At 71.4% G+C, this 14,297-nt stretch overlaps 1 protein-coding gene across 1 annotated transcript in view; it reads right to left on the minus strand.

The window, feature by feature from the left end:
* patl2 (PAT1 homolog 2) overlaps window positions 1-11,705 on the minus strand; it is a 136,840-nt gene extending 125,135 nt beyond the window's left edge. Inside the window, exon 1 of the mRNA XM_085974611.1 lies at window positions 11,578-11,705. Coding sequence (XP_085830737.1) covers window positions 11,578-11,607 — 30 coding nt within the window. The 5' untranslated portion in view covers window positions 11,608-11,705. The remainder of the gene's footprint in view (window positions 1-11,577) is intronic.
* Between the last annotated feature and the right edge of the window lie 2,592 nt (window positions 11,706-14,297).

The following is a 14,297-nucleotide window of genomic DNA, read 5'->3' on the forward strand; positions in this document are numbered from 1 at the left end:
CCCCCGCCCCACCACTCTTCCCCCCCCCCTCTCCCCCGCCCCCCCACTCTTCCCCCCCGCCCCCCCAATCTCCCCCCCCCCTCTCCCCCCGCCCCCCCACTCTCCCCCGCCCCCCCCACTCTTCCCCCTCTCCCCCGCCCCCCCTCTCTTCCCCGGCCCCCCCTCTCTTCCCCCCCTCTCCCCCGCCCCCCCACCTTCTCCCCCCCCCTCTCTGACCCCCCTCTCCCCCTCTCTTCGCCCCCCTCTCCCCCCCTCTCCCTCTCTTCCCCCCCCCCCCCTCTCTTCCCCCCCTCTCCCCCGCCCCCCCTCTCTGCCTCCCCTCTCCCCCCCCGCCCCCCCTCTTCCCCCTCTCCCCCCCTCTCTGCCTCCCCTCTCCCCCCCCTCTTCCCCGCCCCCCTCTCTTCCCCTCCCTCCCTCTCTTCCCCCCCTCTCCTCTCCCCCCCTCCCTTCCCCCCTCACCCCCTCTCTCTTCTCCCCCCCCTCTTGCCCCCCCCCCTCTCCCCCGCCCCGCCCCCTCTTCCACCCCCTCTCCCCCCCCCGCCCCCTCTTCCACCCCCACTGTCCCGCCCCCCTCTCTACCCCCCCCGCCCCCCCTCTTCCCGCCCCCCCTTCCCTCCTCTCTTCCCCCCCTCTCCCCCGCCCCCCTCTCCACACCCTCCCCCGCCCCCCCTCTCCCTCTTCCCCCCCTCTTCCCCTCCCCTCCCTCTCTTCCCCCCCTCTCCTCTCCCCCCCTCCCTCCCCCCCTCTCTCTTCTCCCCCCCTCTTGCCCCCCCTCTCCCCCGCCCCGCCCCCTCTCTTCCACCCCCTCTCCCGCCGCCCCGCCCCCTCTCTTCCACCCCCCTCTTCCCCCCCCCCTCTCTTCCCCCCCCTCTTCCCCCCTCTTCCACCCCCACTGTCCCGCCCCCCTCTCTACCCCCCCGCCCCCCAATCTCTTCCCCCCCCTCTTCTCCCCCGCCCCCCCTCTCTTCCCCCCCTCTCCCCCGCCCCCCCCTCTCTTCCCCCCCGGCCCCCCACTCTTCCCCCCCTCTCCCCCGCCCCACCACTCTTCCCCCCCTCTCCCCCGCCCCCCACTCTTCCCCCCCTCTCCCACTACTCTTCCCCCCCCTCTCCCCCGCCCCCCACTCTTCCCCCCCCTCTCCCCCCCGCCCCCCACTCTTCCCCCCCCCTCCCCCGCCCCCCCACTCTTCCCCCCTCTCCCCCGCCCCCCCTCTCTTCCCCGGCCCCCCTCTTCCCCCCCACTCCCCCGCCCCCCCCCTTCTCCCCCCCTCTCTTACCCCCCTCTCCCCTCTCTTCCCCCCCTCCCCCCTCTCTTCCCCCCCTCTCCCCCGCCCCCCAATCTCTTCCCCCCCCTCTTCTCCCCCGCCCCCCCTCTCTTCCCCCCCCTCTCCCCCGCCCCCCCCCTCTCTTCCCCCCCGGCCCCGCCCCCCCGGCCACCCCCCTCTTCCCCGCCCCCCCCTCTCTTCCCCCCTCCCCCCTCCCCTGCACCCCCCTCTCCCCCTCTTCCCCCCCCCACGCCCCCCCCTCTCTTCCCCCCCCCACGCCCCCCCCTCTCTTCCCCCCCCCACGCCCCCCCCTCTCTTCCCCCCCCACGCCCCCCCTCTCTTCCCCCCCTCTCCCCCTCTTCCTCGCCTGCCCCGCCCTCTCTTGCCCCCCGCCCCCCCTCTTCCCTCCCTCTCTTCCCCCCCTCTCCCCCGCCCCCCTCTCCACACCCTCCCCCGCCCCCCCTCTCCCTCTTCCCCCCCCTCTCTTCCCCCCCTCTCTTAACCCCCTCCCCCACTCTCTTCTCCCCCCCTCTCCCCCCCGCCCCCCCTCTTCCCCCGCCCCCCCTCTCTGCCTCCCCTCTCCCCCCCCGCCCCCCCTCTTCCCCCTCTCCCCCGCCCCCCTCTGCCACCCCTCTCCCCCCCTCTTCCCCGCCCCCCTCTCTTCCCCTCCCTCTCTTCCCCTCCCCTCCCTCTCTTCCCCCCCTCTCCTCTCCCCTCTCCTCTCCCCCCCCTCCTTCCCCCCTCCCCCCCTCTCTCTTCTCCCCCCCTCTTGCCCCCCCTCTCCCCCGCCCCGCCCCCTCTCTTCCACCCCCTCTCCCCCCCTCTCCCCCCGCCCCCTCTTCCACCCCCCTCTTCCCCCCCCTCTTCCCCCCTCTTCCACCCCCACTGTCCCGCCCCCCTCTCTGCCCCCCCTCCCCCGCACCCCATCTCTTCCCCCCCTCTCCCCGCACCCCCTCTCTTCCCCCCCTCCCCCGCACCCCCCTCTTCCCCCCCTCCCCCGCACCCCCCTCTTCCCCCCCCCTCCCCCGCACCCCCCTCTCTCCCCCCCTCCCCCGCACCCCCCTCTCTCCCCTCCCCCACCAACCCCCCCTCTCTCCCCTCCCCCACCACTCCCCCCTCTCTCCCTCCCCCACCAACCCCCCCTCTCTCCCCTCCCCCACCACCACCCCCCCTCTCTCTCCCCTCCCCCACCAACCCCCCCCTCTCTCCCCTCCCCCACCAACCCCCCCCTCTCCCCTCCCCCACCAACCCCCCCCTCTCTCCCCTCCCCCACCAACCCCCCCCCCCTCAACCCCCCCTCTCTCCCTCCCCCACCACCCCCCCCCTCTCCCCCTCCCCCACCAACCCCCCCTCTCCCCTCCCCCACCAACCCCCCCCCTCCCCTCCCCCAACAACCCCCCCCTCCCCCCTCCCCCAACAACCCCCCCTCCCCTCCCCCACCAACCCCCCCCCTCTCCCCTCCCCCACCTCTCTCCCCTCCCCCACCAACCCCCACCTCTCTCCCCTCCCCCCACCAACCCCCCCCTCTCTCCCCTCCCCCACCAACCCCCCCCTCTCTCCCCCTCCCCCACCAACCCCCCCCTCTCTCCCCTCCCCCACCAACCCCCCCCCTCTCTCCCCTCCCCCACCAACCCCCCCCTCTCTCCCCTCCCCCACCAACCCCCCCCTCTCTCTCCCCTCCCCCACCAACCCCCCCCTCTCTCCCCTCCCCCACCAACCCCCCCTCCCCCACCAACCCCCCCTCTCTCCCCTCCCCCACCAACCCCCCCCTCTCCCCTCCCCCACCATCCCCCCCCTCTCCCCTCCCCCACCAACACCCCCTCTCTCCCCTCCCCCACCAACCCCCCCCTCTCTCCCCCTCTCCCCTCCCCCACCAACCCCCCCCCTCTCTCCCCTCCCCCACCAACCCCCCCCTCTCCTCTCCCCCTCCCCCACCAACCCCACCCCTCTCCCCCTCCCCCACCAACCCCACCCCTCTCCCCTCCCCCACCAACCCCCACCTCTCTCCCCTCCCCCACCAACCCCCCCCTCTCCCCCTCCCCCACCAACCCCCCCTCTCTCCCCTCCCCCACCACCCCCCCTCTCTCCCCTCCCCCACCAACCCCCCCTCTCTCTCCCCCTCCCCCACCAACCCCCCCTCTCTCCCCTCCCCCACCAACCCCCCCCTCCCCCACCAACCCCCCCTCCCCCACCAACCCCCCCCTCTCTCCCCTCCCCCACCAACCCCCCCTCTCCCCTCCCCCACCAACCCCCCCCCCCTCTCTCTCCCCTCCCCCACCAACCCCCCCTCTCTCCCCTCCCCCACCAACCCCCCCTCCCCCACCACCCCCCCTCTCCCCTCCCCCACCACCCCCCCTCTCCCCTCCCCCACCAACCCCCCCCTCTCCCTCCCCCACCAACACCCCCCTCTCCCCTCCCCCACCAACCCCCCCCTCTCTCCTCCCCCTCCCCCACCAACCCCCCCCCTCTCTCCCCTCCCCCACCAACCCCCCCCTCTCTCTCCCCTCCCCCACCAACCCCACCCCTCTCCCCTCCCCCACCAACCCCACCCCTCTCCCCTCCCCCACCAACCCCCACCTCTCTCCCCTCCCCCACCAACCCCCCCCTCTCTCCCTCCCCCACCAAACCCCCCCTCTCCCCCTCCCCCACCAACCCCCCCCTCTCTCCCCTCCCCCACCAACCCCCCCTCTCTCTCCCCCTCCCCCACCAACCCCCCCTCTCTCCCCCTCCCCCACCAACCCCCCCTCCCCCACCAACCCCCCCTCCCCCACCAACCCCCCCTCTCTCCCCCTCCCCCACCAACCCCCCCTCTCCCTCCCCCCACCAACCCCCCCCTCTCCCCTCCCCCACCAACACCCCCTCTCTCCCCTCCCCCACCAACCCCCCCCCTCTCTCTCCCCTCCCCCACCAACCCCCCCCTCTCTCCCCTCCCCCACCAACCCCCCCTCTCTCTCCCCCTCCCCCACCAACCCCCCCCTCTCTCCCCTCCCCCACCAACCCCCCCCCTCCCCCACCAACCCCCCCCTCTCTCCCCCTCCCCCACCAACCCCCCCCCCTCAACCCCCCCTCTCTCCCCTCCCCCACCAACCCCCCCCCTCTCTCCCCCCCCCCACCACCCCCCCCCTCTCCCCTCCCCCACCAACCCCCCCCTCTCTCCCCTCCCCCACCAACCCCCCCCCTCTCTCCCCTCCCCCACCAACCCCCCCCCTCTCTCCCCCCTCCCCCCCACCAACCCCCCCCTCTCTCCCCCTCCCCCACCAACCCCCCCCCTCTCCCCCCTCCCCCACCAACCCCCCCCTCTCTCCCCCCTCCCCCACCAACCCCCCCCTCTCTCCCCCCTCCCCCACCAACCCCCCCCCACTCTCCCCCTCCCCCACCAACCCCCCCCTCTCTCCCCCCTCCCCCACCAACCCCCCCCCTCTCTCCCCCCCCACCAAAACCCCCCCCTCTCTCCCCCCCCACCAACCCCCCCCTCTCCCCCCCCCACCAACCCCCCCCTCTCTTCCCCTCCCCCACCAACCCCCCCCCTCTCTCCCCCCCCCACCAACCCCCCCTCTCTCCCCCCCCACCAACCCCCCCCCTCTCTCCCCCCCCACCAACCCCCCCCTCTCTTCCCCTCCCCCACCAACCCCCCCCCTCTCACCCCCCCCCACCAACCCCCCCCTCTCCCCCCCCACCAACCCCCCTCTCCCCCCTCCCCCACCAACCCCCCCTCCTCTCCCCTCCCCCACCAACCCCCCCTCTCTCCCCTCCCCCCACCAACCCCCCCTCCCCCACCAACCCCCCCTCACTCCCCTCCCCCACCAACCCCCCCTCTCCCCTCCCCACCAACCCCACCCCCTCTCCCCTCCCCCACCAACCCCCCCCCCTCTCTCCCCTCCCCCACCAACCCCCCCCCCTCCCCCTCCCCCCACCAACCCCCCCCCTCTCTCCCCTCCCCCACCAACCCCCCCCCTCTCCCCTCCCCCACCAACCCCCCCCCCTCCCACCAACCCCCCCCCTCTCCCCTCCCCCACCAACCCCCCCCTCTCTCCCCCTCCCCCACCAACCCCCCCCTCTCTCCCCTCCCCCACCCACCCCCCCCTCTCTCCCCCCCCACCAACCCCCCCCCTCTCTCCCCCCCCACCAACCCCCCCCTCTCTCCCCCCCCACCAACCCCCCCCTCTCTTCCCCTCCCCCACCAACACCCCCCCTCCCCCCCCCACCAACACCCCCCCCTCTCCCCTCCCCCACCAACACCCCCCCTCTCTCCCCTCCCCCACCAACCCCCCCCTCCCCCCCCCACCAACCCCCCCCTCTCTTCCCCTCCCCCACCAACCCCCCCCCTCTCTCACCCCTCCCCCACCAACCCCCCCTCTCTCCCCTCCCCCACCAACCCCCCCCCCTCTCCCCCTCCCCCACCAACCCCCCCCCTCTCTCCCCCTCCCCCACCAACCCCCCCCTCTCTCCCCTCCCCTCTCTCCCCTCCCCACCAACCCCCCCCCCTCTCTCCCCTCCCCCACCAACCCTACCCCCCTCTCCCCTCCCCCACCAACCCCCCCCCTCTCTGTCCCCCTCCCCCACCAACCCCCCCCCCCTGTCCCCTCCCCCACCAACCCCCCCTCCTCCCCTCCCCCACCAACCCCCCCCCCACTCCCCCTCCCCCACCAACCCCCCCCCTCTCTCCCCTCCCCCACCAACCCCCCCCCCTCTCTCCCCTCCCCCACCAACCCCCCCCCTCTCTCCCCTCCCCTCTCTCCCCTCCCCCCACCAACCCCCCCCCTCTCTCCCCTCCCCCACCAACCCCTACCCCCCTCTCCCCCCCCCACCAACCCCCCCCCTCTCTCCCCTCCCCCACCAACCCCCCCCCTCTCTCCCCTCCCCCACCAACCCCCCCCCTCTCTCCCCCCCCCACCAACCCCCCCCCTCTCTCCCCTCCCCCACCAACCCCCCCCCTCTCTCCCCTCCCCCACCAACCCCCCCCCTCTCCCCCTCCCCCACCAACCCCCCCCCTCTCTCCCCTCCCCCACCAACACCCCCCCCCTCTCTCCCCTCCCCCACCAACCCCCCCCCCTCTCACCCCTCCCCCACCAACCCCCCCCCTCTCCCCTCCCCCACCAACCCCCCCCCCCTCTCTCCCCTCCCCACCAACCCCCCCCCTCTCTCCCTCCCCCACCAACCCCCCCCCTCACTCCCACCCCCCACCAACCCCCCCCCTCTCCCCCCCACCACCCCCCCCTCTCTCCCCCCCACCCCCCCCCCTCTCCCCCCACCAACCCCCCCCCCTCTCTCCCCCCCACCCCCCCTCTCTCCCCCCCCCCCCTCACCCCCCCCCCCACCAACCCCCCCCCCTCTCCCCTCCCCCACCAACCCCCCCCCTCTCTCCCCCCCCTCTCTCCCCTCCCCCACCAACCCCCCCCCCTCACCCCCCCTCACCCCCCCCCTCTCACCCCCCCCCACCAACCCCCCCCTCTCTCCCCCCCCTCTCTCCCCCCCCCCACCAACCCCCCCCTCTCTCCCCCCCCTCTCTCCCCTCCCCCACCAACCCCCCCCTCTCCCCCCCCTCTCTCCCCCTCCCCCCACCAACCCCCCCCTCTCTCCCCCCCTCTCTCCCCCTCCCCCACCAACCCCCCCCTCACTCCCCCCCTCTCTCCCCCTCCCCCCACCAACCCCCCCCTCTCTCCCCCCCCTCTCTCCCCTCCCCCCACCAACCCCCCCCTCTCTCCCCCCCTCTCTCCCCTCCCCCACCAACCCCCCCCTCTCTCCCCCCCTCTCTCCCCTCCCCCACCAACCCCCCCCACTCTCCCCCCCCTCTCCCCTCCCCCACCAACCCCCCCCCTCTCTCCCCCCCTCTCTCCCCTCCCCCACCAACCCCCCCCTCTCTCCCCCCCTCTCTCCCCTCCCCCACCAACCCCCCCCCTCTCCCCCCCCTCTCTCCCCTCCCCCACCAACCCCCCCCTCTCTCCCCCCCTCTCCTCCCCTCCCCCACCAACCCCCCCCTCTCTCCCCCCCTCTCTCCCCTCCCCCACCAACCCCCCCCTCTCTCCCCCCCCTCTCCCCCCTCCCCCACCAACCCCCCCCTCTCTCCCCCCCCTCTCTCCCCTCCCCCACCAACCCCCCCCTCACTCCCCCCCTCTCTCCCCTCCCCCCACCAACCCCCCCCTCTCTCCCCCCCTCTCCCCCTCCCCCACCAACCCCCCCCTCTCTCCCCCCCCTCTCCCCCTCCCCCACCAACCCCCCCTCTCTCCCCCCCTCTCTCCCCTCCCCCACCAACCCCCCCCTCTCTCCCCCCCTCTCTCCCCTCCCCCACCAACCCCCCCCCTCCTCCCCCCCTCTCTCCCCCTCCCCCACCAACCCCCCCCCTCTCTCCCCCCCACTCCTCCCCCTCCCCCCACCAACCCCCCCCTCTCCCCCCCCCTCTCCCCCTCCCCCACCACCCCCCCCCTCTCTCCCCCCCCTCTCCCCTCCCCCACCAACCCCCCCCTCTCTCCCCCCCCCTCCCCCACCAACCCCCCCCTCTCTCCCCCCCTCCCTCCCCTCCCCCACCAACCCCCCCTCTCTCCCCCCCTCTCTCCCCACCCCCACCAACCCCCCCCTCTCTCCCCCCCCTCTCTCCCCCTCCCCCACCAACCCCCCCCTCTCTCCCCCCCCTCACTCCCCTCCCCCACCAACCCCCCCCTCTCTCCCCCCCTCTCTCCCCTCCCCCACCAACCCCCCCCCTCTCTCCCCCCCTCTCTCCCCTCCCCCACCAACCCCCCCCTCCTCCCCCCCCTCTCTCCCCACCCCCACCAACCCCCCCCTCTCTCCCCCCCTCTCTCCCCTCCCCCACCAACCCCCCCCTCTCTCCCCCCCTCTCTCCCCTCCCCACCAACCCCCCCCCTCTCTCCCCCCCTCTCTCCCCTCCCCCACCAACCCCCCCCTCTCTCCCCCCCTCCTCCCCTCCCCACCAACCCCCCCCCTCTCTCCCCCCCTCTCTCCCCTCCCCCACCAACCCCCCCCCTCTCTCCCCCCCTCTCTCCCCTCCCCCACCAACCCCCCCCTCTCTCTCCCCTCCCCCACCAACCCCCCCCCTCTCTCTCCCCTCCCCCACCAACCCCCCCCCTCTCTCTCCCCTCCCCCACCAACCCCCCCCCTCTCTCTCCCCCTCCCCCCTCTCTCTCCCCTCCCCCCTCTCTCTCCCCTCCCCCACCAACCCCCCCTCTCCCACCAACCCCCCCCTCTCTCCCCTCCCCCACCAACCCCCCCCTCTCTGTCCCCTCCCCACCAACCCCCCCCTCTCTGTCCCCTCCCCCACCAACACCCCCCCTCCCCTCCCCCACCAACACCCCCCCTCCCCTCCCCCACCAACACCCCCCCCCTCCCCTCCCCCACCCCCCCCACCAACACCCCCCCCTCCCCTCCCCCACCAACACCCCCCCCTCCCCTCCCCCACCCCCCCACCAACACCCCCCCTCCCCTCCCCCACCAACCCCCCCCCTCTCTCCCCCCCTCTCTCCCCTCCCCCACCAACCCCCCCCCTCTCTCCCCCCCTCTCTCCCCTCCCCCACCAACCCCCCCCCCTCTCTCTCCCCTCCCCCACCAACCCCCCCCCTCTCTCTCCCCTCCCCCACCAACCCCCCCCCTCTCTCTCCCCTCCCCCACCAACCCCCCCCTCTCTCTCCCCTCCCCCCTCTCTCTCCCCTCCCCCCTCTCTCTCCCCTCCCCCACCAACCCCCCCTCTCCCACCAACCCCCCCCTCTCTCCCCTCCCCCACCAACCCCCCCCTCTCTGTCCCCTCCCCACCAACCCCCCCCTCTCTGTCCCCTCCCCCACCAACACCCCCCCCTCCCCTCCCCCACCAACACCCCCCCCTCCCCTCCCCCACCCCCCCACCAACACCCCCCCCTCCCCTCCCCCACCAACACCCCCCCCTCCCCTCCCCCACCCCCCCACCAACACCCCCCCCTCCCCTCCCCCACCAACACCCCCCCCTCCCCTCCCCCACCCCCCACCACACCCCCCCCCTCCCCTCCCCCACCAACACCCCCCCTCCCCTCCCCCACCAACACCCCCCCTCCCCTCCCCCACCAACACCCCCCCCTCCCCTCCCCCACCAACACCCCCCCCTCCCCTCCCCCACCAACACCCCCCCCTCCCCTCCCCCACCAACACCCCCCCTCCCCTCCCCCACCAACACCCCCCCCTCCCCTCCCCCACCAACACCCCCCCCCCTCCCCTCCCCCACCAACACCCTCCCCTCCCCCACCAACACCCCCCCTCCCCCACCAACACCCCCCCTCCCCACCAACACCCCCCCTCCCCACCAACACCCTCCCCTCCCCCACCAACCCCCCCCTCTCTCCCCTCCCCCACCAACCCCCCCCCTCCCCCACCAACACCCCCCCCTCCCCTCCCCTCCCCCACCAACCCCCCCCCCTCTCTCCCCTCCCCCACCAACCCCCCCCTCTCTCCCCTCCCCCACCAACCCCCCCCTCTCTCCCCTCCCCCACCAACCCCCCCCTCTCTCCCCTCCCCCACCAACCCCCCCCTCTCTCCCCTCCCCCACCAACCCCCCCCCTCTCTCCCCTCCCCCACCAACCCCCCCCCTCTCTCCCCTCCCCCACCAACCCCCCCCCTCTCCCCTCCCCCACCAACCCCCCCCCTCTCTCCCCTCCCCCACCAACCCCCCCCTCTCTCCCCTCCCCCACCAACCCCCCCCCTCTCTCCCCTCCCCCACCAACACCCCCCCTCTCTCTCCCCTCCCCCACCAACACCCCCCCTCTCTCTCCCCTCCCCCACCAACCCCCCCCCTCTCTCTCCCCTCCCCCACCAACCCCCCCCCCTCTCTCCCCTCCCCCACCAACCCCCCCCCTCTCTCCCCTCCCCCACCAACCCCCCCCCTCCCCCACCAACACCCCCCCTCTCTCTCCCCTCCCCTCTCTCCCCTGCCCCACCAACCCCCCCCTCTCTCCCCTCCCCTCTCTCCCCTGCCCCACCAACCCCCCCCCCTCTCTCCCCTGCCCCACCAACCCCCCCCTCTCTCCCCTGCCCCACCAACCCCCCCCCTCTCTCCCCTGCCCCACCAACCCCCCCCCTCTCTCCCCTGCCCCACCAACCCCCCCCTCTCTCCCCTGCCCCACCAACCCCCCCCTCCTCTCTCCCCTGCCCCACCAACCCCCCCCTCCTCTCTCCCCTCCACCACCAACCCCCCCCTCCTCTCTCCCCTGCCCAACCAACCCCCCCCCTCCTCTCTCCCCTGCCCCACCAACCCCCCCCTCCTCTCTCCCCTGCCCCACCAACCCCCCCCTCCTCTCTCCCCTGCCCCACCAACCCCCCCCCCTCCTCTCTCCCCTGCCCCACCCAACCCCCCCCCTCCTCTCTCCCCTGCCCCACCAACCCCCCCCCCTCCTCTCTCCCCTGCCCCACCAACCCCCCCCTCTCTCCCCTCCCCCACCAACCCCCCCCCTCCCCCACCAACACCCCCCCTCTCTCTCCCTCCCCTCTCTCCCCTGCCCCACCAACCCCCCCTCTCTCCCCTCCCCTCTCTCCCCTGCCCCACCAACCCCCCCCTCTCTCCCCTGCCCCACCAACCCCCCCCTCTCTCCCCTGCCCCACCAACCCCCCCCTCTCTCCCCTGCCCCACCAACCCCCCCCTCTCTCCCCTGCCCCACCAACCCCCCCCTCCTCTCTCCCCTGCCCCACCAACCCCCCCCTCCTCTCTCCCCTCCACCACCAACCCCCCCCTCCTCTCTCCCCTGCCCAACCAACCCCCCCCTCCTCTCTCCCCTGCCCCACCAACCCCCCCCTCCTCTCTCCCCTGCCCCACCAACCCCCCCCTCCTCTCTCCCCTGCCCCACCAACCCCCCCCCCTCCTCTCTCCCCTGCCCCACCAACCCCCCCCCTCCTCTCTCCCCTGCCCCACCAACCCCCCCCCCTCCTCTCTCCCCTGCCCCACCAACCCCCCCCTCTCTCCCCTCCCCTCTCTCCCCTGCCCCACCAACCCCCCCCTCTCTCTCTCCTCCCCTCTCTCCCCTGCCCCACCAACCCCCCCCTCTCTCTCTCCTCCCCCACCAACCCCCCCTCTCTCTCTCCTCCCCCACCAACCCCCCCTCTCTCTCTCTCCTCCCCCACCAACCCCCCCTCTCTCTCTCTCCTCCCCCACCAACCCCCCCCTCTCTCTCTCTCCTCCCCCACCAACCCCCTCTCGCTCTCCTCCCTCACCAGCACGCATCCTCTCGCGCGCGCGCGCTCTCTCTCTCTCTCTCACCAACCCTCCTCCCTCCCTCCGTCCGTCCGGGAGACGCTCCTTCACACCCGGAGCCCGCTGACTACGCGAAGCCCCCGCCCAGAGACTCACCTCCGGCTGGGCCATTCTCTCCAGCTCCATGACTAACTCCTCCTGGGTTCCGCACTCGCCTCTCACCAGCCGCCCATTAGGCTCATTTATCCCAGCCGCTCAAACCGGCTCCGCTTAAAGGGGCCACTAACTGGGACAGGTTAGGTATAGAGAAAGAGAAAAGGCAGAGGGAGAGATAGAAAGTAGAGACACAGAGAGAGATAGAGAAATAGAGACGCTAGGGAGAGATAGAGAAGGAAGAGAGACACAGACAGATAGAGAGGTAAAGGTAGATAGAGATAGATAGAACTTGAAATATAGATGGAGAGAGAAGGTAGAAAGATGTAGATGGTGGAATGAGCTAGAGAAGGTAGAGAGACAGAGATAGATAGCGGTAAAGGAAGATAGATAGAGCGGTAGAGAGACAGATAGAGGTCGATAGAGAGAAATATAGATGGAGAGAGAGAAGGTAGAGAGAGCTAGAGAGACAGAAGGTAGAGAGAGAGATAGACAGAAGGTAGAGAGAGAGATAGTCAGAAGGTAGAGAGAGATAGATGGACAGAAGGTAGCGAGAGATAGATAGAAGGGAGAGAGAGATAGAAACATAGAAGATAGGAGCAGGAGTAGGCCATTCGGCCCCTCGAGCCTGCTCCGCCATTCAATGTGATCATGGTTGATCATCCAAATTCAGTACCCTGTCCCTGCCTTCTCCCCATATCCCTTGATCCCTTTAGCCTTAAGAAATATATCCAACTCTTTCTTGAATATATTTAATGAATTGGCCTCTACTGCCTTCTGTGGTAGAGAATTCCACAGGTTCACCACTCTCTGGGTGAAGAAATTCCTCCGCATTTCAGTCCTAAATGGCTTACCCCTTATCCTTAGACTGTGACCCCTGGTTCTGGACTCCCCGGCCACCAGGAACATCCTCCCTGCATCCAGTCTGTCTAGTCCTGTTAGAATTTTATAAGTTTCAATGAGATCCCCTCTCATTCTTCTAAACTCCAGCGAGTATAAGCCCAATCGACCCAATCTCTCCTCATATGTCATTCCTGCTGTAGGGGGTTTTGCTCTGCCCAATTACAGGGGTCTTTAGTGCCTGTTAATGTATTGGGCCTCTGTCTCCTTTATACCCTTGCAGCTTATGTTAGCCTGCAGGTCGGGTGTCACTAAACACCCTCTAAGGAGATAGAGAACAACAGCTTATAGAGGAGGACTAGAATACGGTGACGACACGCACAGTTTATACCTAATCTGCGGGGTACTCCTGAGCCCAAGGGCTCCTATAGTCCTCTCTCTTTTTCCCTAGCCTGCTGTTCCCTTGTTTGGCGGGTTCAAAGCGCCCTAATGCCCCTATCTGGTTCTAACTCCAGAATTTGGATGGAGAACGATGCACTTGTATCCTCCCTGGGCGGTCGGTAGGGGTCCTATGTAGTCGACCTGGATCGACTGCCATGGTCCCTCTACCCGCCTTATGTGCCCCATGGATGCCTTTCTTTTCTGGGGGTCTGGGTTGTTTGCTGCACACACCAGGCAGGCTGCACAGAAGTCGCGGACGTCGGTCCGGAGATCTGGCCACCACGCTGCCTGTTCCACCTTCTGCCAGGTGGACTCTGGCCCGGGATGTCCTGCACCTGGGCCCTCATGGGCCAGTTGTAGGAACTCCCGCTGGTGTTGCACTGGGACCACCCACCCCTTAAACAACATCCCTTCCTTCACAGCTACGTCCACAGTATCATACGGGCCCTCTGCTTTTCCCTCCACCGAGGATAGTTGTTATGGCCGCCTTGAGGACGGGATCCTGCGCCTGGACCATTCTCAGGTCCGGGGCCAATCCTACCCCTGCGCTCCCTGGTGTCCTCGGCTGGCCTCTGACAGCTACTACACTGCCTTTCTCGTACGGGTCCCAGAAGCGACCGGTCTGTGCTCCCTCTCTGGCCAGCAAGTCGGCTCGCTGGTTACCCTCTGCCCGTGGCTCAGTCTTAGAGTGGGCTTTTACTTTATGGATGTAGACATCCCTACTACTCCCTAGGGCTGCCACTATCCTCACTAGCAGGGGCTTGGTGACCAGGGGTCTTCCCTCCGCGGAGGTGTACCCACTGCGGGACCAAATCGCCAGATACTCCGTACACGAATTTATGCATGTGTGAACATATTGTCCAAGCAAATCGTGTACGGGGTGGGGAATTTCTCAGGGTGAGTGACCACGTACATCACCGCCGAGAGTTCAGCCTGCTGGGCGCTCAGGGTGCTGGGGAGTTTAAGTGCCAAGGCTATGCCTGCCTTGGGGTCCCAAACTCCGCAGCCCGTGAGTCTTGTACCCGCGGACACTGAACTTGACCCATCGACGTAGATCTCGCGGCCTGCGGGATGTATCCCTGCCCAAAATCCGAAGTCGATGTCCCACACCCCCTCTACTGAGCATCTGTGCAGTTCCCCTGCATAAGTAAGGTTGGCTGCGAGCTTTGGCTCACAGAGGCCTCTGACCCTGATCGCCATCTGGGAGAGGAGGAGGGTCCAGCGAGTGATCCTTGCTCTGCTGACCGTCCCATCTTTTATCCTCCCATCAAGCAGCATCTGGGTTGGGGTATGATGGGTGAGGAGTGTGATAGGGGATACTCCTGTGAAGACCTGTGACCTCTTCACTGCCCAGTGAGTAGCCAACAGATGTCTCTCACAGTTCGAGTACCCTTTCTCCACATCCGTGAGGACCCTGGAGGAGTACACCACCGGTCTCAGCC

The sequence above is a fragment of the Somniosus microcephalus genome, unplaced genomic scaffold, assembly GCF_052327205.1.
Source record: "Somniosus microcephalus isolate GS21.2 unplaced genomic scaffold, FLI_Smic_1.0 unresolved_chr1, whole genome shotgun sequence".
Classification (NCBI taxonomy): domain Eukaryota; kingdom Metazoa; phylum Chordata; class Chondrichthyes; order Squaliformes; family Somniosidae; genus Somniosus; species Somniosus microcephalus.